This window comes from Haplochromis burtoni, unplaced genomic scaffold, assembly GCF_018398535.1.
Source record: "Haplochromis burtoni strain Fernald_Lab_line unplaced genomic scaffold, NCSU_Asbu1 Contig_244, whole genome shotgun sequence".
NCBI lineage: Eukaryota > Metazoa > Chordata > Actinopteri > Cichliformes > Cichlidae > Haplochromis > Haplochromis burtoni.
Window position 1 is genome coordinate 131,188 of NW_024582605.1, and position 23,936 is coordinate 155,123.

The 23,936-nt window shown below is 40.2% G+C and overlaps 1 protein-coding gene across 2 annotated transcripts; it reads left to right on the plus strand.

Annotated features, from left to right (window-relative positions):
• The first annotated feature begins 1,703 nt into the window (after positions 1-1,703).
• On the plus strand, positions 1,704-23,936 carry ttll10 (tubulin tyrosine ligase-like family, member 10). 2 transcript variants are annotated; one of them, XM_042227132.1, is made up of 12 exons: positions 1,704-2,123; positions 16,026-16,356; positions 16,576-16,699; positions 16,894-17,012; positions 17,153-17,273; positions 19,560-19,645; positions 20,768-20,954; positions 21,345-21,516; positions 22,131-22,358; positions 22,793-22,909; positions 22,985-23,078; positions 23,311-23,935. In XM_042227132.1, the coding sequence occupies exons 1-12, from the start codon at positions 2,100-2,102 to the stop codon at positions 23,724-23,726; spliced, it is 2,019 nt and encodes a 672-aa protein (XP_042083066.1). In that variant the 5' UTR covers positions 1,704-2,099; the 3' UTR covers positions 23,727-23,935. The 2 variants fall into 2 exon arrangements, with proteins under 2 accessions (XP_042083066.1, XP_042083067.1); XM_042227133.1 differs by lacking the exon at positions 1,704-2,123 and adding an exon at positions 11,200-15,058 and having other exon boundaries at positions 23,311-23,936.

A 23,936-nucleotide genomic window follows, 5' to 3' on the forward strand; every position in this document is an offset into this window, starting at 1 on the left:
ACACACACACACACACACACACACACACACACACACACATTCATTTTTCTATACTGTAAAGAAACATTAAGTCATTTTTACTGATTAGCTTAATCCCTTTGTGAAGTCCTCAAGTCATAGTAATTCATTTTATTTATAACAACAACAACAACAGTCACCTCACGGAGCTTTGCAATAACTTCAACAATGCAGAGAAAACCACAACAATCAGACCCCTATTAGCAAGCACTTGGCAACACTGGTAAGAAAAGCTCCCTTTTAGCAGATTGAAAGCTCTGGCATAACTAGAATATGTCTGTGTCCTGCTTCCAACTACCTACAGAGTGACTCCGAATTGTAGAGGGTTGTAACTTCAAAACTTATATCGTTTTTGCAGTTTTGAATTTAAGCATGCATGTAAGCATTTGCCTCTTTGTGCTTGTTGTACATCTGAAGCTGTTGGGTCACTGCTGGTGATGGATGTCTTTACATCCCGTCTTGCGTGACCGGCTGCCCAGATAGCCATCAGTAGCCAAATAAGCTCAGGTCAGGCCCCTGTCCTGTCCCTGCCTCATTTGGTATGCAAATGAAAAGCCTAAACAAAGCAAACCTTTCAGCGCAGAGCAATTTACAAACTGCTTCCTTTGAAGAGACTGAGGTCCGCTCAAGGTTGATGGTGTCAAAAGGAAAAAAGTGAATAAACTACTTTTAATGCTTAAGCCCACCCTATGTAACTATTACCAAGTGTGGTGGTCAGCTAAAGCAGTAAACGACAGCAAACTGTTAACAGGCTGAACATTGAGCTTTGCCATAACCATCCCTAACTCTAATGGTTAAACTGAAAGACTTGTGGATAATAAATTATTTTATTCTAGTTTCCTTCCCTAATGTCTATTTGCTATGTGGTTTATAGATTCAAACAATCGCCTTTATTCCATCTTTTTCAATGTAGTTCTGCTGCAACCTCTGCCACGCCCCTACTGAAACAGGATATGGTTCTGGCATTGTGCTCATTGTTGAGTCTAATCCCGATAATTACACCTCAAGACCGAAAGTGACCTTACCCAGCATCCAGCCAAGCCCTGACCAGGTTTGAATAATACCCCTCTTTGCCCTTAAGGGCCAAGGGCCCCAACAGGCCCCTTGTCGTTGCTCCCCCGTTTCACACAACTCAAACTGACCACAGAGTGCTGGTGTTTCCTTCTCAGTATGTCTTACTCACCTGTACTTTGTACACCTGTCCTTTCCCGGTGAAACTCAGACGGGTTATTGTTGGCGCAAAAAAGGTGTGTGGACACAAAGAGAGCCCGGGGGAAGTTATGAGAGCAAAGGGCAAGCATTTCAGGTTATGGTGGGCTTATGCCTTTAAGAAGCAGGTAAAAGTTTGCGCTTGACATAATACCTTAAAGATACATGTTTTCAAATACTTGACCCCCAATAGTTTTTCTGGCTTGATGATTTATTTTCCCTGAGCAGGATGGGTGTGTTTGGCAGTTGGGAAGTAATAAGTTGTAATAAGAACATAGGAGGTCGTTCCCACAGAGGCTTGAGCTGACATCATAAAAACATACACACACACACAACAAGGTACCTGGGGGCCGATGGGGAGGGTGGAGGTGAGCAAACCGGTGAGGTGGGATGGGTGGGGTATTCGTCTTTAAGACCATTGGCTAAAGGCAGCGCGGGGGACGCACCTGCAAGCGGCAGAGCCCGAGGAGATTGGCTGCAACCTGAAAATTACACCTGTGGGGGGAAAGAGGAGGAGGGGAGGTCATGCTACATGTAAACCAAGCCCTTTACAAATTCAGCCTCTGTCTTCTTGAGGAGCTTAAACGCTTCACACCGCCGATGAGGGCTCACGGAAAAAAACAAGTTTTGCTCTGGCAGCAGGATGATGACTGACGCGCTTCGAAATGGTTGGCTGTGTTCCGGGGTTTGGCTTGTCTTATGACTCTACGCCTGCATCTACGTGACGAGGACAGCTTTTTTTCCCCCTTAACTTTCTAATCATCGTCCAGAGGTCGACTGTCCTTCAGCGTGAGCAGGACCGTGAAAGACTAGCCAACAGGGCGTCAGGAGCCCGCATACAATGATGCCTCTTGTCTGGGGTTTCTGGATCGATGACCACACCTGGGAACGACTGGGTAAATTCACAAATGCGATCCCCTCTTTGTCTTCATTCTCCATCTTTAAAGTTTGTGCTGTTGTCATTACCTGTTGCTCAGCGGCGGCAGAGTTAGAACTTTAAGGACAATCGGTAGATGGCTAAGAGCAGGAAATGTACGACAAACAAATTAGGTCATCGCGTGAAGCCCTCGGCAGTTGCGTGCTGATATAGGAGGGTCCAGGTAGTTTCAATGGGGAGCGAAAATAATGTGTATCAAATTTCAGCTCCATTTAAGCAGAGAGAAAGAAGAGGAAACAATAGAGGCTAACGCTCATTCCTAAACTGGATAGACCAGTTGGGGCAGGTAAAGGCAAACTGCCAGACTTGTCAAAGGATATGAAGCTAGACGCTGATTCCTTCTTTTACAGACTTAAACATGCTTAACGAGGAGACAACCACGACACTACGGTATGAAACATCTTCACAAATCCATAGCATGACAGTAGTAGCCGATTATTTAACGAACATTTCTGTTAATTTAAGCGAAAATTCATATCAACTTAATTAGTAACTTTTTTTCCTTCAATCTGTTGAACTGTAAATCCGTTGACGACATTATCCAGCCTTTTCCCCTAGCGTTTAACCTACGGGTTTTCTCTTTTGGCTTTTCAACTTTGACTCAACACTGCCCGTTTCAGATGTGGAAGTGAGTCAGACAGACGTAAAATGTCTGCTCATCCGTTTTCCGTACCTTTGAGGTTTAGTACAAGTTGAGACAGGAGTTGGAATTATCAGAGCAGAGCATTTTCACAAGATAGAAGGTATACATTTAGTTTCCTAGGCTGCTATTAACATGCTTTCAAGCAGCGGCGGACTGTGGAAGTCCGAAACGGAGAAGGGAAAATGGAGGGAAAATGTCGACTGCTTACTGTACAGCGACAACTGCAGAGCGAGGTGGAAGGTTGTGATTGGTGGAAAGTGAAACATTTGTTCATTTCTTTCATACAGTAGAATAGCTGCGAGTCACATGAGTGCCAGTTGCCCTGCTGGTGTATTGCAACAGGGCGGGAAGTACTGAATAGAATTTCAGTGGGGTGACATTTAATCACCAGCAAGCCAGAAAAAAGTGGCAGATACTTATTTTACATTGTTTGCTCATGTTTGAGGCACAGGTCTGACCTGAAAGGGAAGTGTAAGTCTTATCGCCTCATGGGGTGAGAGGTTAAATTCAAGCTGCAATATGATTGCAGGGTGAATGACACTGCATTAAGGGTCAGGACTATTTAAGGAAACTCGGTGCTAGGCTAGGCTAGTACTTTTTTTCTTTTTTTTAAACCAAGGAAAAATTACATCATCAATAAATACTTTCTGAATTAAAGTTAAAAACAAAAGAATTCCACTTTTGGGATTAAACACAAATTTTCTACTTGGATTTTTGTTTGTTTTGGGATTAAACACTTAATCAGGAGTAATGCTATCTCCCACCAGGGACCTGGCACCATGTTAAAAAGTAATTATTTAACTTTTTTCATATTCATAACTTAGCTAATAAAGCTGTATTCCAGGGGGAGGAGCTTAAAAAGTCTGGTAGGAAAAGCTTAAATCTCGTTTTTTGGTAGTCAAATTTTTTTTGAATATTTTAGTCAAAATGGGGGAGGTGAAGTGACGAGGGCGAGACTGGGCTGGCCAAAGGAGCGACAGTTTTAAAAAAGACAAAAGTATAGCTAGTCCATCACAGTGTGCACATTTAAAATCATTAGCAAGCAACTTGAGTGGCACACGGATGATAAGCAGTATCGTAGCCTAAATGTCACCACGCAGCTCCTCAGTAGTCTGAAGGGCCAATTAGGTGGCACTGCGATAAGGTCTGGAGTTAAATAAGGTTTTGGGTTTCCCTGCCATTGTTTTCTCACAAAGACAGCAACTATTGATTAAGGCCCAGGCCAGTTTACCTATCAGGTTGTTCACTTCACAGCAGAGTCGCATTCCAGCAGAGAGGGCAGAGTTACCTGAGCACGCCTCACTTCCAACAGGCAAAAAGCGTGGTTAGCCGCGAGCACAGCTAACTCCCACGGCGCAGAGCACAATGGGAGAAAAGCTTTGCGATACGTTGACATAAGCTGGAGCAGAAGAGGAAGTATATGGACAAACGCGGGGCAAACAGAGAGGACGTAGGAGCTGGTTAGATATTTGAATACTGACACACGACATGCTCTGCTTTAATAAGGTACTGTTATTTTCACAGCTTGTTTCTACCAGCTTCAAATTTCTAGGCTAATCTTTGTTTCACCTCTTTCTTTTTCTCTCTTGCTCTTGTCTTTCTCAGAGGGCCTGCAGCACTGGTTTATAATGCTGATGATTAACTAAATAGTCTGGGAGAGCAGGTCTGCTTGGCTTTCTCATTTCATGGGGCCTGCCTGACCGGGAGGAAGACGGAGTGTTCTCAGGCAGCGGGCTGGAAACTCAAGATCTTTTTTCTTTCTTCTTCAGCTCCATCCCTCTAAACGTGCTCACTTTACTTTGGTTTTGTTGCATTCTTTCCTTGGGGTACTTTTCATGACGGTAAGGTTACAGGTGCATTCTCAGCTTCCTTCCCCCGAACTTTTCACTCCCTTATACTCTTTTCTTCTCCCTCCCCCCTCTGTACTCTACTTTAGCATTGCTTTAAGGATGACTGTGAAGCTGCTCTTGCCAAAAATGCCTCAAAATTAGTTGCTTTTAAAAGGACAAAGATTTAAAATCGAAGGTTTAGTCTTTAATTAATTCCTTTTTTGTAGGTAAAAGTGTACTCGCCGCACGTATTATTAGAGAATAATGATGTACACTCAAATTTCAGTATAGGGTGTGAAGATTTCACGCTTTATACCTGTGAATGATCCACATTATTCAGTAAAGGAGGGCTGTTTCAGTGACCTTCTGCATACACAGCACTGGTCAGGTCGGGCTGAGCAGCATTCCATCAACCTTTCATCATTCGGCAAACACAAAGACAACGGCCCGAAAGGTCCGCCAGTGGAAAAGAGAAAAAAAGAGGTTTTCCTTTCTTTAAATTCATTAAACATCTGTTGAAACAGCTCTCTTACCACGCTGCTTTAATCGAACGAGAATAGTATGTTACAACCTAAAACAAACAGCAAGGATACAGCGTGACGTTGGTGAGAGAGAGCTCCCCGAGGGCTAACATGCCTTTGAGGCTGAAGGATGTGCGCAACTTGTAGTGTTTGAAATTAGTAACTGCCATGTATTGTGTGAAAAGCAGCCTTCCCAACCTTGCCGTGCCATAGATTTAGACTAGTCAGAACAGGTTTTGGCAATCATTAACAACCACTGTGGCCCAGTCTTCTGTGACAGCAAGTTTAAGCTAAATACCCCAACCACAACAAGGGCTCAGCAGTTACACAGCAGAGAGGTCGTCTGTAGATATGGACTTCCCCCTGCTACCATTTCCTGTACTATTTTCAGCAATGTATGGCTGTTTGGTGGGCTCTGTGGTGTTTAAGTTCAAAAGTTTAGTGGAGCTGAAAAGTTGCATATTTTTACGTGTCTTTGAGCTAAATTCTTAACATTTAATGTGATAAAGTTGAATTTCCCTGTTTTTTTTTTGTTCTTTTCTTCTTCTTTTTGAAAACTCTTTAAGATTTCCATTTATTGAAGGTTAATGAATGAATGATGACCTCACGAACTTTAGGCGGTGTCAGACGTGTTTTGGGTGATTATCTCCATCTTACGAGGCAGCATTGGATATCATCACTTTCTCTAATACTGCCTGGTAATGATGATGATAGCCACCTGCCGACTACAATCATATCAACCGCTCTATCATTGTTTGGTGGCAACTTGCTCCCATTCTGGGCCCTGTGGATCAGCTCAAATGCTTGAGCAGTGACAGAAATGGCTCTCAGGATCCATCTTACCTGACAGTGCTGGACTGTACTACTGTTGTTCTAACACTGTCTGGTAACGATGTTTTCTGGGTGACTGCGTGGTCTCCGGTATGTACATGACAAATATTGTGAAGGGCAGCTGAACTCTTCGAGGCATTTTGATGTGGTCGCTGAAGGGCACATTTCACAAAGCCAGCTGCTCGGTGTGCTCACATTTTACTCGCATGTCGATTCCAGGTAAACTTTGCAGTCTTTTGTTTACAGTAGACTTGCATTGCCTCAGGCTGTACCGAATTCTGTCTGAGTCCAGCGAACTACTATAGTTCTTAGGCTTTTCCCTAATATATTCTTGTGAGAGCAAGTAGATCTCTAATACAGTAAGTCCTGAAAGTCAGCTCTTTAACTTATCTCCCAACCTCCCTTTTAAAAAAAAAAAACGTTAATGGCAACCCCACCCCAAGTTAAAGAATAGCAGTCAGTTGATGGTTCCACCGGTCCTGCAGGGCCTCATTTCCTTGTTCCCTCCCCTGAACAGTGTTGGTCTTTGTGCTGTATGGCAGCGATTGGTCCACCTAGCCCTACCTGCGTGGCACATCCTGGAACTGACACATGAGCTCACCTGAGAGTGCCTTACTGCATAAAAAAACCCAACACAGCTATAGAGTCATTTATAGACTATAGCCTTTTCCCAGCTTTCCAAGGCTTGTCTACCAGGAATTTTAAGCAGATATAAAACTGACTTCCTATAATACATTGGAAGTTTAACTTCCAATTAATTTCTGTGCTGTTGACTTAGAACAGAGGAGATTAAATACACCGTTTTACACAATGAACACTTTCCATCATCGGGACAGATGTGAATGTCATGGGTAAAGTCTTCAAACAGACGTCAGAAACAAAAGCAAATAATAGACATGAAGCAAGCAGAAACCTAGTGTTTGCAGAAGGAGGGAGAATTACCCCACAAATATTGAGCCACACCTTTATTTGCTCATCTAGCTCCATTATCTAAGCCACAGAAACATGGAATTGTATTTTGTCCCTCCAGTTATCCCCCTTTTCTCTGGATTTCATCATTTAATTTGCGTTAATGTAAAAATGTAGCCAAACCGGAAAACAAAAAGTCAAGCTAGCCAAGCGTACTTTGCTTTTTTTCTCCCCTTGGTCTGTTTACCTGTGGCTTTGACTCTTTCTGCATGCTTGGCAAAGTAAAATGGAAAAAATGACTTAAGGTACAATGTAGTGTTTACAGAATCTATGATCGCAGCAAAAGAGGAACTGCTCATTTCAGCCTGTTTCTGCAACACTGTTCTCTTCCCTCCAGCTTTCATCTTCCTCTTTGCACAGGTGAAAGCTCAGAAGTCATCCTTCCAGCCTGTTGATTGGCGTCTTACCAGACATGGTTAGATGTAATTATTGGTGTCTAATACTGTCTGGTAATGCCGTCCATTAAATGGCATTACCTTCTGCTCTCTTACTTCCTATTCTCACACTCTCGTGCATCTGACTCTCAGCGCATTGACAAAGGGCAATCCAGGGAAGCACATCAGCATATTAACAGTAGTGGCAGATGGGGCTGAGTGATGACTATGGAACTATGATCCATGCGCTGGAAGATGGTTTGATTTTTTGGTGGTTTCTTCCATGTGCCTTGAGTCAAAGTTTCTCAATTGAGCAGCAGTTCAAGATAAGGTTGGACTTTTAGGGGTCTTTGTGCTGTAATCTGGCTTCTGACAGGAATGTTAATGTGAATATGATGTAAAAAAGAAAAAAAGGATTAGAAATTGTGTAACGTTTCTGTTGAAAGATCGGCGTTCTTACTCTTACCGCAATAACTAAATTCCTTTTGGGAACTTGGATTTTCTCCAGCTACAGAAGAACAATGCGCACAGTTTTCAAAACTCTCACACACACTCTGTACATAGAAAGTGTATCTAATGTGGTATGTTGTAAAGAAAAAAATCATTTAAATAAAGATGGATAATAATGAAAATGTTCCTTTTGTTTGCTTGTTTTTTTTCTCTCGTGAAAAGTGACTTTCAGAATAATTTTTAACCATTTACCGCAGATTTCCAGGGCCCTGGCTCTTTGCTGCAGTTTCTCTGGTAATTGTGAACTGTTCCCCCGGCCACACCGGAATGCCGAGCCCCAGTCAGGTGTGGATCAGGTTACCGCTGAACAGAGCTTCTTTTTAAATGCCTCAATTTACCCATGAGGTCTCCCCCCCACTATCAGCTAAGCCTTCATTGTGTCCCGCTCTATAGCAGCACAGAGACTAGCTTGGTAAAACTGCCAGGGTACCGGCCGACTTAAGTTTACACATTCAGTCAGTATAGGCAGTGATTAAAATCATAACTTTATTTTTTCATATATGCTGTTTCCTCGCTCTCAGAAAAACAGGCAACACACACACACACACACAGGAGGTATGGAGGTGGTATTTAATTAAGCGTGTTCACTCAGGGGCTCAGTGGGTAAGCAGCTATGGTTTTTATCAGTGAGAACGCAAACACAAAAAAACATTTAATATGACGTACCTCGGGCCTCTGTGGAATGAGTTGGTCAGTTCCTTTTTATGCGTCAGTGTGTGTTTGTGTGTTTGACAAACACTAAAGGTAAAATTAAGAAAAGCTAAATGTAAGGGGAATGTGTTTATTCAGTAACCAATAACCTGTTAATTTTAGCATTTAGTTTATTTTAGTAGCAATGTTTTCTTTTTCAGCGCCTGTTTAATCATTCATTAGTCAAAGCTTTATTTTAAATTGCTACACTGCTTGTTTTTCATTATGAAGGATTTTTTGTGAGGAAAGGTTTTTGAAAGGTTTAGTATTTAACAGGTTAAATACAGCATCAAATCTTAAAGCTCAGCCAACATGATCAGCAGGTTCTCCTTTCACTCTGATCAAACACACAATGGTATCTGTTTAACAACTTAGGGGGAACAACAAAGCAAAATTATGCTGAGTCATTGTGTGCACGCACCTTTAAAATAGTATCCTGTGTTTCCTACTGTAAATGACACATTACAGTGAGGTTTTTTTTTAATATATGGCCTTCAGTTCAATAAATAAATAATACTCTATTTATTTCAGGGCTGGAAAGATCACAGAAGTAAATACAAATACCAATCAATTCAGTATTTTTGACACTGCAATTTTCAAATGTCATATGCAAAGGTGTTATTTATTAGTTCTTTTCAAAATGTTTGTTGTGAAAAAGCCCTTTTGTGGCGGTGCATACTTACAGGGCATCAAAGTAATATGGTCTAAGTATTATTTGTGGTGTTGCACTGAAGGTATATGAAGAATTAAACTGTGTAAATCCTATGAATGGTAAAGTAGAAATTGCTGTAAAATATTGTTGCATTAATGCTCCTAAACATTACCAATATGCTTTTTTTTAAATGATGGGGAAACAAACAAATCAAGAGTGTGACATTTCTATGTGAGCTGGTAAACTAATATGAAAGGAAGCACAATTTTGAAATGACTATCATTTTAAACCATTATGACAGCGTATGTATGCTCCACCTACATATCATTTTGTCCCTCCACAAGCTGCAAGTCTTTTAGCTCTTAGCTTATTGGTGGTTTAGACTGAACTTAAAGACACGGAGTTAAAATGTGTCAGAAATAATTAATTTAAGACTTTAAGTACAATTACTGCTGTAGTTAGCTCCTCCCTTTGTGACGTCTCACCGCTGAATCACATTACTAACTGGCGGAGGGCCTGTAAAGAATTCCTGCGCTGGTCTGTGCATGCTTACTGCAGTCAAACCAGATTCCTGTATTAGTGTTGGCTGTGGATGAGAAGTCTAGACTCACTTAGCTGGGTTATCCACTGGAGTGGAACAGGAGCACAACGGCAGCTAAACGGCTGTGACATACCTGCACGTGCTGACGCACAGTAAGAGTAAAAAGCTGGCACACTCGAGTGTATCAAGGTGTGGAGCTGATTACAGGTTTTGGTAGAAGCATTGCTAGATTATAGGAAATATCTTATTTAATCCATGTGAGAAATACTCGCTTTCACTGTTTTTGTTTTTATCAGCAACAAGCTGCAATTTGTGAGCAAATGCCTTCATTAGAAACACTGAGGAGTATCTTTTCATCTATCTATTTCATAAACTATACAATCTTTGTTTGGTTAATTCTAAAACGCATTAAAGACAGGATAATCGTAGCTTTTACAAAGATTCGATTCATAATTTAGCAGCAATGTAATCAGTCATTTACTGTCAGGTCAGCGTTTGAAGAACGCAGATAAAGACATATAAGATGTGACAGACTTATCACACACCGTACATACCTGCATGGAGTTTGCAGGTCCATAGAAGGTAAATAACTAACACAAAATAGCTTTAACTTCGTTACTTACTCAGGATATCTCTGACAGGACATCTCTGATACTGCTTTTTTGTTTTTCCTATCATTGAGAAACACAAAATGTTGAGTGTGTGATTAAATGATGTATGATATACCTTAATTTTTTATTATTATTATTATTGAGCACATTGTCATTTTACTTCAAAAGCTGATGAAAAATAATTTTCTACCTCCTCTTATTCAAAAGTTAAGTAGCTATTTAGCATGCAAACATTAGTATTGGTCTGTTCGACCATAAAATATTCTTTGTTATTAAGAACAAATCAAACTTACATAATTTGGATACTGCTGCAGGGCAAATTCACAAAATACACTGCTGTGAACACACATATTTTACTTAGCTAGCTAACAACTTTTAGCTAACTTAGTTTAACATGGAGGAACATAATAAATACTACAGGAGCACGCCATAACATAGTCAAGTTGTACAGAAGCTATCAGAAGCTCTGGTAGTTACAGGTTGTCTGCTGGACAAAGAAAAGCGCCTGGTGTCAGTTAACGTTAAGCTTCTGAAGTCATCTGAAAGCCTGACAGCTAATATGTACAACTGTTGGTGCTGCAGTAAACATTAAACTTGCGCCTCCTGTGGGCAAGAAAGTAATTACAGCAACAGCTCAGAAGAAAGGAAAGTCGGACCGTAACGAGAAGCGGTAAGTTTGTAGGTGGAAATTTTGGCAGTTTCAGGTGTGGAAGCTTATTTTTGCCACAACACCACTACCGTATACCAGCCACAAAAATGTGGCTGGTAGAAATGGTCTACAGCTGATCAGCATGCAGAACACAGCTGTAATAATTTTTTTATTTTTTTTTAGAAAAAGCATGCAAAATTTAAAAAAAAAAATCTGTGAAACTGTGAGGCCACGAAAGGTGAACCGCGTTATAGCGAGAGACCACTGTATTTTCTAAAGATTTAGAGGTGAATATTTTTGAATTTACTTCCAAGTTGAAATTTTGAGATACCGAACAAAACTTTAAAGCAGCAACCAAAAATTGTACCCAAGCTTCCATAATTTGCACATTAAAAAAATAAAACACTCACAGTGAAACTATCTGTATGTTAGCCTATAGCAGCAGCTGTTTGTTTGTTTGTCACTTTTTTCTCAGACTGTTGATAAAGTCTGACTCGCACAGATATGCTTTAACCCCCAAAACATTGCAAAAATAATTGTTAAGGTTTACTTAATAATAAATAGTTCATGACGCTAATGTTAGCTTGTTCAGTTATAGCTAGAAGATTTAATTTCTTAATGTTGGGTTTTAATAATCAAATCTTTTAAATGTCATGAACCAAGTAACATTAGTTGGTAGCCTCTCAGCTAGATTTTCGTTTTCACAACGTGACAGAATTTAGATTCAAATATACCAAATGAATGAATCTAGCTGCTTAAACTAGAAGTTGCTGTTCTTTAGCTTTTGCTAGTAGCAACAATGTGAAATATAAAAGGATAACATAACAAGTACTGTCATGTTCTTGTCAAAGATTTTTGTTTTTATTTATGAGTCATTTTCCATTTAAAAATCAAGCGGTGTCCTCCTGTGTCTTCTCATAGCTTTAAAGGGTGTAACCAACACAATTAACAATTTTTTATACCTTATGTTTCCGAACTTGGAATTCTTTGGAGATTCCTTCTAAATCTCTAAACAAGGCACTCTGGAACTGCACGCACAGTAACTTAGGTCTGATGCATATGACAGGAGAGCTAATTAAGTTTTAAAACTTTTACTTTGAAATAATCAAAATTACATTGTTACATTGTTGCACTGCTTCACTGAGTGAATGGGTTAAATGCAGAGAGGAATTTCCCCACAGGGATCAATAAAGTATACATTATTATTATTATAAATAAAAAAAACTGCATGCTCTCATGCCTAATGCAGCTCTCCACCTCACTCCGCTGCACATGACATCACTCACCATAGTAAAGGGAACAACAACAACAACCAGTCAAATACACATATTCTTATCATCCTACATTTTGATCTTCTTATGTAAGAGGTAGGACTGAATCATCAAGTTTGTACAAAATTGTATTGTGACTCTTACACTTATAGCACTCTTACTTACTAACAAGTAAAAGCAATATAGGCAACACGTGTTCATGCTTGTTACACGGCTGTTTCAGAACAAAGGACAAAATGGACATTTCCACTTGCACATTTTCCCATATCATTGTTATTCTCTGTGAAATTCGATGTCTTTCTGTTTCCGTGTTGTACTTGTCACCAGAGGGAACAAGTAGATATCGACCCTGGGAACGCAGTGTCGCCCCTCGATACTACAGCCCCCTGTGCTCTGCTGCTGTAATCCTGTAAGGAAATCATGAATAGCAGCAGCGAGCGCGAGAGACCCTATTCAGACAAGCTTTTCTTTGCATCGTAACTCAACTCCATTTCTTCCGCTATAACACCTTGACAAGGAGAATCCCTCTAAATAATGGGTTGTGTGGGGACACCATTGCTGCAGGGTGCATCCCTGTAATTGCGGCGCACTTCCTGGTTTGAGTCAGTTGAGATGACATGGGAATAGGTGAGCCTTCAAAGAAACACAAAACTTAAGTTGTCACTGCCCCAAGCTAGGACAGTCACTAAGAGTCACACACACCTAACGATATATTCCTGTATTTTAAATTCACTAACCCACTGTCTTTCTGGCATATTCTATCTGATGTGTGTGTGTTTTTTTTTCTTACAATAAGGCCCAGGAGTATGAGTATCAGCGGCGCACCACCCACAGAAAGTTAAACTACCTTAATGGAAAGAAAAAGAAAGGAAAAGTAAAAAGTGTCATATTTCCCACACCCTTTACTAACAAATGGAGGTCAAAGGAAAGATATGAATTCAGGTATAAATAATGAAAGACAGGATTTAAAAAAGGGATGGTGACATTAAATACACAAGTTTATTCACTAAAATTCATATATGAGCACACACACAGACACACACACAGACACACAAATGTACACAGTCTCTTAGCAGATGGTGAACCATGAGGTTGTAAAACAAGCCTGTTCTCTTTGTCCACCTACGCAGCACTTTGCACAGTGTGTCTATCAGATGGCGGCTCTTTATCAAGGTGTGGCTCACACTGGCTCCACACAAAGCTCTGTTAAACAAGAATATGGGAGGCCTCCTTGTAACAACTGGGGTGTTGTGGCTGGACTAGTTTCATTGCCAAGCAGCTCCCTCTTATAGCTAGTATTTTGCACTTGGGCATTTACACTTTTACAGCCATATGTGTATAAATAACTCAACTGATCAGACTGGCAACTTCCTTCTTTTACATTTGATTTATCACTGAGGATAATTGTGATGCAAAAAAACAAACCAGATCAATAGAGCCAAAATCCCGCTGACTCACAGTTTGGTTGTCCTTTTATCAGGTTACAGATGGTAAGTCAAACCAAACTTGATGTATGCTCTAAAAGGCACAATACTTTGGTCCATATGGCTGCTCACAGTGTGCTTATGTTGCTCGTGGTTGCCCCTCTGTATGTGTAATTATATGGTTGCATGTGTGCTGGGTCTAAAAGGTACCCACCCCTGTCAATTATCAGGCTGTTTGGAGGAAGAGAGAAGATTATGCATAATTGCCAGCCATAGCTGGGCCTGGGTGTTTCCCCCAGAGTCAAATCACTGAGACAGAAGGTGATTAGTGGATTTGCCATGCGAGCAGACTAATGCTATGTTGCTCAACTGCATACCTGCTGCTGGATTTGGCGCTAGACTTTATGATTAATGATGATGTCTGGAAGTATCAAGAACGATTCGCCTTGGATGAAGTAGTTTTACAATAAATTAATGTTCACATTAAATTATGTCATAGTTTAATGGGACACTTGGGTTTATTTTTATTACTTAGATTTCTAACTTGAATTGTGTAAACTGGACCTAAAGACATAGGGTAGGCCACAGTTAGGACGATGTCTTGTATAGCACTTACTTAGTACTTATTCACCCATTGATATAAGCACTTTATTCTTCTACATCTTAACGGTTGCTATCTATTATTCACACACGCAAATTTGACCCAAGTTACACTTTGGCCAGACTGGAGTAGCCAGAGCTCAAGCCACCAGTCTTCAGATTAGCAGATGACCTGCTCTACCTCCTGTCCTACAGACAACCCAGTGTAAAAGCTGGAGACCGGTGTATCTAAAGCAAACAAGTCCCCTGAAATGATTTCTTTTAGATGTTAATGACACTGAGCCAGTTGAGAACACTATTTTACCTACCAGGCCACCCTGGAAAACTGGCAAATCCATTTTGATTGACACAGTGCTCTCATGTTACCATAGGGTCCACACAATAGAGGCTTACGGACAATAAATAATGAATGAAGCTAAACTTAGAGGTCCGGTTGGTGTGGGATACACAATCTTGACTTGTTAGTTTGTGTTGTAAGATTCAATCTACAAGTAGCAACTGTTGCCAAGGGTCCCATTACCCGAGTAACTGGTGATTGTTTACATTACTAGTTGGTTTTCTTGCTTTCATTGTGCGATACTGTGGCTAACTTTAGACTAAACTGCAGACAGACCATGTGATTGTGCCCCTGTCGAGTCTGTCCTTCAGTCTGTGGGTTTAACTGTTTGTCTTGGCCCTGCAGTTGGACTATAAGGTTGAGTGCACTTGGCAGAAGAAGAGTAAGCTGACAAGTTTTTCAGGGAGCCCTGATGTCTGTGTGTGTGAAGCTGTAGTTGCAGGTAAACCGTTTTACTTTTGAATAGCTGTAGTAGTTCTGCTCCTGGTTTCCAACATAAATACCTACGTACATTTATGTTACTCACACAAAACAACAGTAAAAGGACTAACAGAGCTAATTTCTTATTAAACCACAGCAAACGGTAAAGCCATACAACTATTTATCACATTTCCACTGCTACTATTTGCATACTAGATCAGCATACCAGCCTGATTACATGAGGAGAGGAGAATTAGTTAAATATGTGGGATTAATAAGATGTTGAGCAGGGGTAGGAGTTAATAAGTATGTGCATACTTCTTCCTACTCCTTTTCAGACCAAACAACTGTTATCTCATGTTAGACGAATGTGTTTTATTTTATTATATTTCTTTCTTGTTTGTCTGTACAAATACGTGTGTGTGTGTGTGTGTATCTACACATATATTCGTATCTGTAAATGAAAATACATGTAGACGAGTATATATTGTTTTTTGTTTTTTTTGTTTGTTTGTTTTATTATGTCTGAAATAAATAAAGATACATACATACATACATACATTACATGCTGTTGGTACAGGAAGCAGGCCACCTAGGTACGCTTACTTCATTTTTTTTCTTTATTCACCATTTTCTAGAATACCAGTGACATGGTGCTGCAATTTCAGCATAACATAATTAGGCACATTAAACTTCACATGTCATCATATTGTAAGCTTTTGGAGGGAGATCACTTTAAAAGAGCAACACTGACAAATTGAAGTTAAATTGGCAGTTTGGGCTGATACGTAATTAAAATGCACTTCAGGAAGAGTATTTATTAATAAGAGTTATTCTCTGCCATTATGAACCTGTTTGAAGTATGAACAGTGTGATGCTCAAATAATATAGTAGTAAAAAATATGCACATACGAAACAGGGAAAATACTATGAATGAAGCGTACTCTACAGTAGTACTTTTCCTCTTGTTCCGCTCTTTATGCCAACAGGATCACTGTGAATCAAAAGAGCTCCTCCCACTTTCTAATTATGGATCAATAATAAATTACCCCAGCGACCTTCGCCAGAGCAAAGAGATGTCATCAAAGTGCTCCGTGGATCCCTGCAGTTATGGTCAGGATGCAGCAGAGTCCAGACTGGAGAAGAAGCGAGGCCAAGAAAAGGAGGAAACAGAAGTTCCCTGTGGAAGCAGCCGGCCTGCAGGAAGTCTGAGGAAGGAAGGACCAGGAAGAGAACAGACACTGCCGCCACAGACACAGACTTTGAAAGAGAGACAGACATTTTCCCAATCGTCTGTCAACCAGGAGAGCCAAAGTGGAGGTGTGTGTGGAGTAAAGAGGGCGCCTTATTTTAAATTCTGTCCATAGGGTGATTTTTATTTTAGCACACAAAAATGCAAGTCTGCACATTTTAATCTAATAAAATAAAAACACTATAAGTCAAACAACTTAAATATTCCCCGGAATAGAATAGAATTAATTTCTTCTGCCTTTCTGTTGTAAAGAAATGAATCGGTAATGTGTTGTGTTTGTGTATCAGGTCCATGTATAATGGCACAACCCGTCCAGAGGTCCAAGTTAAAGGATTTGTCAGGCAGGCAGATAGAGGAGCCGAGGGGGCCTGGGCCTTTTTACTTTTTTGGAGGACCCAACGGAGCTAAAATGTTAGTATGAATTATTTAATTTCAAAGTAACTGTTGTGGACAAATGTATGGTGTGATGCTTGAATAAAAAATAGCATGGTATGTATTTTATTTGGGGCCTTTTGTCAGTCTAAAGCTTTTCTAATGTGACCCCTTACTTCTTGTTTGTGGTGTGATTAAAGTCTAAGTGATTTCCTCTGGGACTTTTCCTTCAGAGTGAGCAATTACTGTGAGAGCAGAGGATGGAAGAGGATTTACAACAAGGACAGGGAGGATTTCAATCTCAAGTGGTGCGAGACCAAATCACCAGCCCAATACTCCAACTTCAGAGAAGGTAGTGGGAATGCAGAGGATATCACCTGGAGCTGGTTTACGACGAAAATATGCAATTTTTGTTGCTTAGCTTAAGAGACAGAACTAAAAGTTGACATGCTAACTAACTAATATTTCAAAATCCTCATTTTTTGTTCCCAGGCAGGCAGTTGATGTACCAGATTCCCAATAACAAGGTGCTCACCACGAAGATTGGTCTCCTCAGCAGTCTTCAACAGTACGAGCGAGTGAGCAGCAGAGTCAGCCATGGTCAAGCACTTAGGTGAGCTGGACATTTATTTTCCTTTCTTTGTCTTTGTCTCTCTCTCGTATCCAAAATGGTTGTTTCTCTTAAAAGCAGACAGGTATATCTCTGTTACCAAATTTTGCAGCTGTGTCAAATCTCCCAGCTTCTATCCGGTACGATTACTGTGGCTCAATAGAAGCCCCACTCTGTAAATAATGATTTAAAACCATATCAGCCTGTGAAACTATTTAATAAACACGCCAAGTAACCTCATCAGATATCTAGCCTCTCCATTGAATCACAGAAGCTTTGTGTCACAGTTATATGCTGGATCTGTGGTTAATTATTAATAGTAAATTAGTTTGATTTTACAACCTGATTTTTTTTTTTACGTCATACTCGGCAAGGAAATACAATAGTTTTAAAAACAGAACCATACGCTCATAGAAACATGCAGTTAAAAAAAGCTTCACTTATAGTCACAAACATTAAAAATGTACTTCACTTTCATAATTGGGATATGCTGAATGCGACGCAAAGTTATTGTGCAAACATCTGTGTCAGAGCAGGAAGTATTAGATGTAAACTCTGATACTAACCTAATTTTTATGGTAAATGACGTCATGTACAGATGGATACTTTATCTTTGGTAGGAAGGAAAACATGTATGAAAAGGAAAAAAGTCTCCCAACCATTGCCCCCCAAAACTGGAGCTAAAGAAGGACAAAGCTAACAGTTTCTTAAACATGCAATACATTTTTTATTTTTTTGTTTTTTTTATTTTACTGCATCTGTAGAGCTATCAGTGTGCATCGCAGAGGCCTCTGTATCAAGCTTAGTTCTGTAAGTTCAATTCAATTCAATTTTATTTATATTGCAACAAATTACAGCAACAGTCACCTCAAAACACTTTATATTGTAAGGTAAAGACCCTATAATAATACAGAGAAAACCCCAACAATCATATGAGCAAGCGCTTCAACGATAGTAGGGGAAACTCTCTTTGGCGTGAAGAAAGCTCCGGCTGAACCAGGCTCAGGGAGGGGCGGCTATCTGCTGCGACTGGTAGGGTGTGAGGGGAGGAAGACAGGACAAAAGACACACTGTGGAAGAGTTAATAATAACTAAAGATTAAATACAGAGGAGTATAAACACATAGTGAGTGAAGAAGAAACACTCAGTCGATCATGGGAAGCCTCAGCAGCATAGGCCTATTGGAGCATAACCAAGGGAGGATTCAGGCTCACCTGATCCAGTTCTCACTGTAAAGTTTATCAAAAAAGTAAAGTTTTAAGCATAATCCTAAAATTAGAGAAAGGGTTTGTCTTCCAAATCCGAACTGGGAGCTGGTTCCACAGAAGGTGCCTGAAAGCTGAAAACTCTATCTCCCATTCTACATTTAAATATCCGAAGGGACCACAAGTAAGCCTCCAGTCGTAGCACGCAGTGCTCTATTGGACTGATTCGGTACTATGAGGTCTTTAAGAGAGGCCTGATTAATGAATACCTTGTATGTGAGAAGAAGGATTTTAAATTTGATTCTGGATTTAACAGGGAGCCAATGAAGAAAAGCCAATATGGGAGAAATATGCCCTCTCTTTCTAGTCACTGTGTGCGCTCTTACTGCAGCATTTTGGATCAACTGTAAGCTTGTCAGGAAGTTTTTAGAACAGCTTGATTATAATAATAGTCTATCCTAAAAAGTAATAAATGCATGAATTAGTTTCCAGCATCGCTCTGAGATATGATGTTCCTCATTTTAGAGATATCACACTTTAGAGATAAAAACTATGAACACTGAGTTATTTTAACCAGCTGTTCAGCTTTTAATGTGATTATGTGAATTTATAGTTACAAATATTAAGATTAGAGTACTTCAGTTTCTACAAACAGAATTAAAAGTATATAAGTGGAATTTTATACTAATGCTGGAAAATGTTTCAGTGCTAGTGAAGATATGCAATAATGGACTATTATACCAGTATATAGCAGGAAATATGCTATATTTTAGACTATGTGTGTGTTTTTAGATCTTTTTTTTATTACAAACTTCCTTCAGTTCTTCAGAAAAATCAATTTGCATATATGTAAAGCTTGACTTAAGGCTTTGAAATTATGGTATGACTGGGGTTTGGAATAAATCTGAACATATTCCGAAAACGATGGATGAACAGAACATATGAATGTTGCTGTGGTACACCAAAGATTTTGTATGTTTGTGGCCTGACTTTCTTTTTTGCCTCAAAGCCAGTTTTCCCGCAATCCATGGCACTGACATCCATGTGGGCTTCCTTGTTCGTTTTGTTCTGTTGTAATTTACAGGAGGCTGAAAATGGAAGAGTTCGTACCCACTACTTTGCGCATGGATGTGAGGGAAGAGAGAGAGGCTTTCTTTGCCCAACAGGAGGGTAACTGACATCTTACCTAACTACAACAACCTTTTACACATTAGCATTTTGATGCAACAATAACAGTACTGGTTGAACTGGAACATCCTTTAGTTTGCAGGTTTAAAATGAGATCAATTAAACTTGAAATGCATGTTGGGTCACGCATCCAACATTGAAAAGAAAGAAAATCGTTTGTCCTGCGTAGCGTTAAGACAACAGTCGCCTTGGTGAGTGTTTAATCAAGAGGCTGTGGACGCTGGAAAATAATGCACTTCACCTCCCATAAGGCCCTGATAAAATCACCAGGGGAACATGCTGTTGCCATAGAGATGAGTCAGCAGAGGGCAGGGCTGAGACACAAACACAAGGAGAGAGGTGCAGCAGGATGTGAATGCCAAAGAAAATACATTTAATATTAAAGTTGACATTTTTCATGGTAAGCATTGAGGATGAAATAGATTTTTAACACCCACTGTAGTAATTACAGGCACCCAGCATAATGACAGTAGTTGTGCACGGGTTTTGACAAACGGGTTTTGACAAACACGTTTATCACTAAGTAAACAGGACAAGAATACAGACAGCTGCTTTAGATCTGTTGGTGATGGATGAATTTGTGGAAAAGAAGGAAAAAGGACAGAACCAACTCTAATAGACGTGCGTTTAAAGACAGTCGATGCTGGCATCACTTTTAAAACAGCGTATTGACTGTTTTTAAAAAAACTAGAAATTGAAATTTTGCATCATAATTTTTATTGACTGCAGTTCACAATATGTTCTGAGGTTTTTTACGTCTTTATTTTCATAATGATATGACATGTAGTGGCCTAGAGATCATATTCCACTACAATATGTAGAAAAAAAAGGAAATACTCCGACTCACATTTCAGATTTAAATATTTGCTAAAGAGGTGAAAAGTAAATACAAGACACTTGGGTGCAATCCAGTTTTCCCACAACTGTGCTTGAGTGCAACTAAAGCACGATTTCACGGAATCAGATTTTACTGGTGAAAATGACAAATGCCTCAATACAGGATTAAGCCTTGAAAAGTTAAAAACAATACAGAAAAGGAAACTGTCAGGTGGAAAGCTCAGTTCCTGTGACACCCCATTAATTTAATTTTGTCACTGTCGCCAGGTGTGAGCAACAGGGAGAGCCGCATGTGGATCTGTAAGCCTACGGGTATGAACCAGGGAAGAGGGATCTTCCTTTTGAAGAGCAAGGAGGACATAGCTGCCTTCAGACTGAAGCTGAAGCACATGGAGGACTGCCAGTTCAACAGGAAAATGCATTACCGCCAGCCTCAGGCTTACATCGTTCAACAGTTGGTGAACACAGGATGTTAAGATTAATATCACCCACACTTGCAGTTCCCAGAGAAGCAGGCATATTATTCTATTTTTGTAGCTTGAGTGCCTGCTATTCCTGGTTTTTAGTATTGGCACATGGTTTTAAAAGCATCAACAGGCTTCAAAAAACCTTTAGTTTTGGGTCTCTGATTCAGTTGTCATTTTGCAGTGCTGTTCTAAAATAACATGAACAGAAGTAACAGCAGCCAATGATGAGGAACCATAAAAACAATTCTGTTGTACTACAGGTTGTTTAGTCAACCATCTGTCATTCATTTCTTACTGTCAGCTTCAGCTTCTTGCTGTCAAAAGCAGCCTTTGAAGGTGTTTGTGCGATTGAATGCAGACCTACGATTTGTCCTCAGTTACATCCAGAACCCGCTGCTGCTGAAAGGGAAAAAGTTTGACGTGCGCTCCTACCTTCTCATCGCATGCACTGCACCTTATGTGGTCTTTTTCCGTCATGGTTACGTGCGACTGACTTGTGACCTCTATGACCCCACCTCCAAGAACCTTTCTGCCCACCTGACCAACCAGGTAGACCCCTAATCTAGATAGACTCTGCGAGAATATGAAGGGTTAACTGGAAGATCAAAGTCTAAACGGTTTTACAATCATCTGCTTGGAAATCAGACAGCTGTTAAAAAATGTGGTGAATGGGGGAAGCAGTTAGAAAGCAGGTCCTTCCAGTGGACCTTGTAACAAGGCTAAACGTGTCCTGAAACAATGTGCCATCTTCCGTATACGCTAAGAAATGAGTCCTGGCTATAGCAGAAATGTGTATTTAGGAATATAAACCAAAATTACACTTTACATCATCACTGTTTTAACTAGAGCGGTATGTCTTTGAAATGTTATTTACAAGCATTTCCACAGACAGACCAGATCAGATTCAGATTCACTTTATTGTCTACATTTAGCAAAAAACACAAATCACTGTAATTGAACCATTAAACTAGCAAAGGATTTTAACCTTGGTTTATTTTGTATTTTAGCTTGAATCACACATTAGTTTAGGTTTTACTTTCGGTGGTGAATTTTATGTGCACATCAGATATTAAAGATGCTAAACATGTTTCAGCTGGAAAATTATTGCTAGAGGGACACTCATGTCTGTCTTTTTTTACGCTACATGTCTTCATTATTTCCAGATCAAGCTTTTTGTTTTGGCACAAACTTGCTACCTGCCTCTGCTCACATCTTCGTGTGTCTCTGGTCCCCCTGCTGTTCGTTTCCAGTACATGCAGAAGAAGAACCCTCTTTACAGCCAATTGAAGGAAGACACTGTGTGGTCCATGGAGAGCTTCAACGCCTACGTCAACGACAGGTTTCAGGCTGCAAAGGATCTGCCCAGGGACTGGGTGCTGGGCGCCTTTGCAGTGAGTGCAGTGTTGTAGCTCTCAGGGACCAATTACAATTATAATGATGGTTACTGGCACATGCAGCTAATTGAGATTGTGGTTAAGTTTTGGATGCATCATCTCATCACTAAAATGAGATGTTACATGTGATGGGTTGTTTTTTTTTACAGTGCCCTGCAGATTGGTCAGTTCATTTTTGGCGTTGTGTCAACACGACACCACACACACACACACACACACACACACCACACACACACACCACACACACACAACGCACACACACACACACAGCACCACATTCACACACATTTCTTTGACTTAAATGAAGCTTGAGCTATATGCAGTAGTGAGGAACTTTAATTAGTTGAAGTGAAACAAACCAGCCGGTAATACAAAAGTCATAAAATCATTCTGATGCCTAATGAACAACTTTCTTTCTCCCTGATATTCAGAAGCGCATGCAGCAGATCATGAGCCAGTGCTTCTTAGCAGTCAAGTCAAAGTTAGACTGCCGCCTGGGGTTCTTTGACTTGATCGGCTGTGACTTCTTGGTCGATGAAGACTTCAAAGTGGGTAGGACATTTCTGGTAATGTGAATGCAAACAGTGTTTAGCATGTGCATTGAGTGTGTGCATTCCTGATAGGTGTGGCTGCTGGAGATGAACTGCAATCCAGCTCTCCATACGAACTGTGAGGTGCTAAAGGAGGTGATACCCAGCGTGGTTGTGGAGACACTAGGTGAGTTCTGGAAAAACAAACAGCACGTTTCGCAAGCCCCAAATTCAAATTCAGCATATGTTTGTATTAATACCACTCCACCAAAGATGTTCTCACATTTTGTTTAGTGTTTAACTGGCATAGTCACAGTTCCCTTTATTGCACATGTTTGCTAAACAGGCTGATGTGTTGTAACACCTAAAAGTGTTTTTTCTATCTTTAAGTCTGTCTGTTGTTTTATGCCCTTCTCTAGATTTGACTCTGGAGATCTTCAGGAAGATTCGTGGCAGGCAGAAAATTTTTCCTTTGGTCAGTCAGAGGGAGTTTGTGCTTCTCTATAGTGCTTTTTCCACTACAGAGAAGTCTAGCATGGAATTGCAGAAAAATACCAAAGATGCTCAGAAAACTGAACCCAGAAGGTTTATGTGTGGAACAGAGGAAAAAAGTGTTCCCTCGGCACCCCCTGATAATTCTGCAAATGATTCAGCACTTCCAAAACGAAGGAGCAGGTCGATGAGTGGCCACCGTCCCACCAGCACTTCACAAAATCATCGTGAGTCAGGGAATTCACATTATACAGCTAAACTCAAGCTAAGCAAAAGTACTTTGAATCATCATTTAAAGGCTGGAAATGACCATCACATCCCCGTCATCACTAGCTCTGAGTGAGTGAAGCTCTACCTGTCTGTGGCTCTCCTGGAACACCGTACCTTACAGTATTGAACATGTGGAACAATTTAGGATATGAAGAGTTTAGTGTAGAAAAGAAAAGAGGAACTGTGACAGTATGCAGACAGCTGCGGTATAAAAAGCCTTTGGTGCTTTTTAAAGATTTTAAGAGAAATACTCTGGAAAATGCGTCAATAAAGAATGTATTCA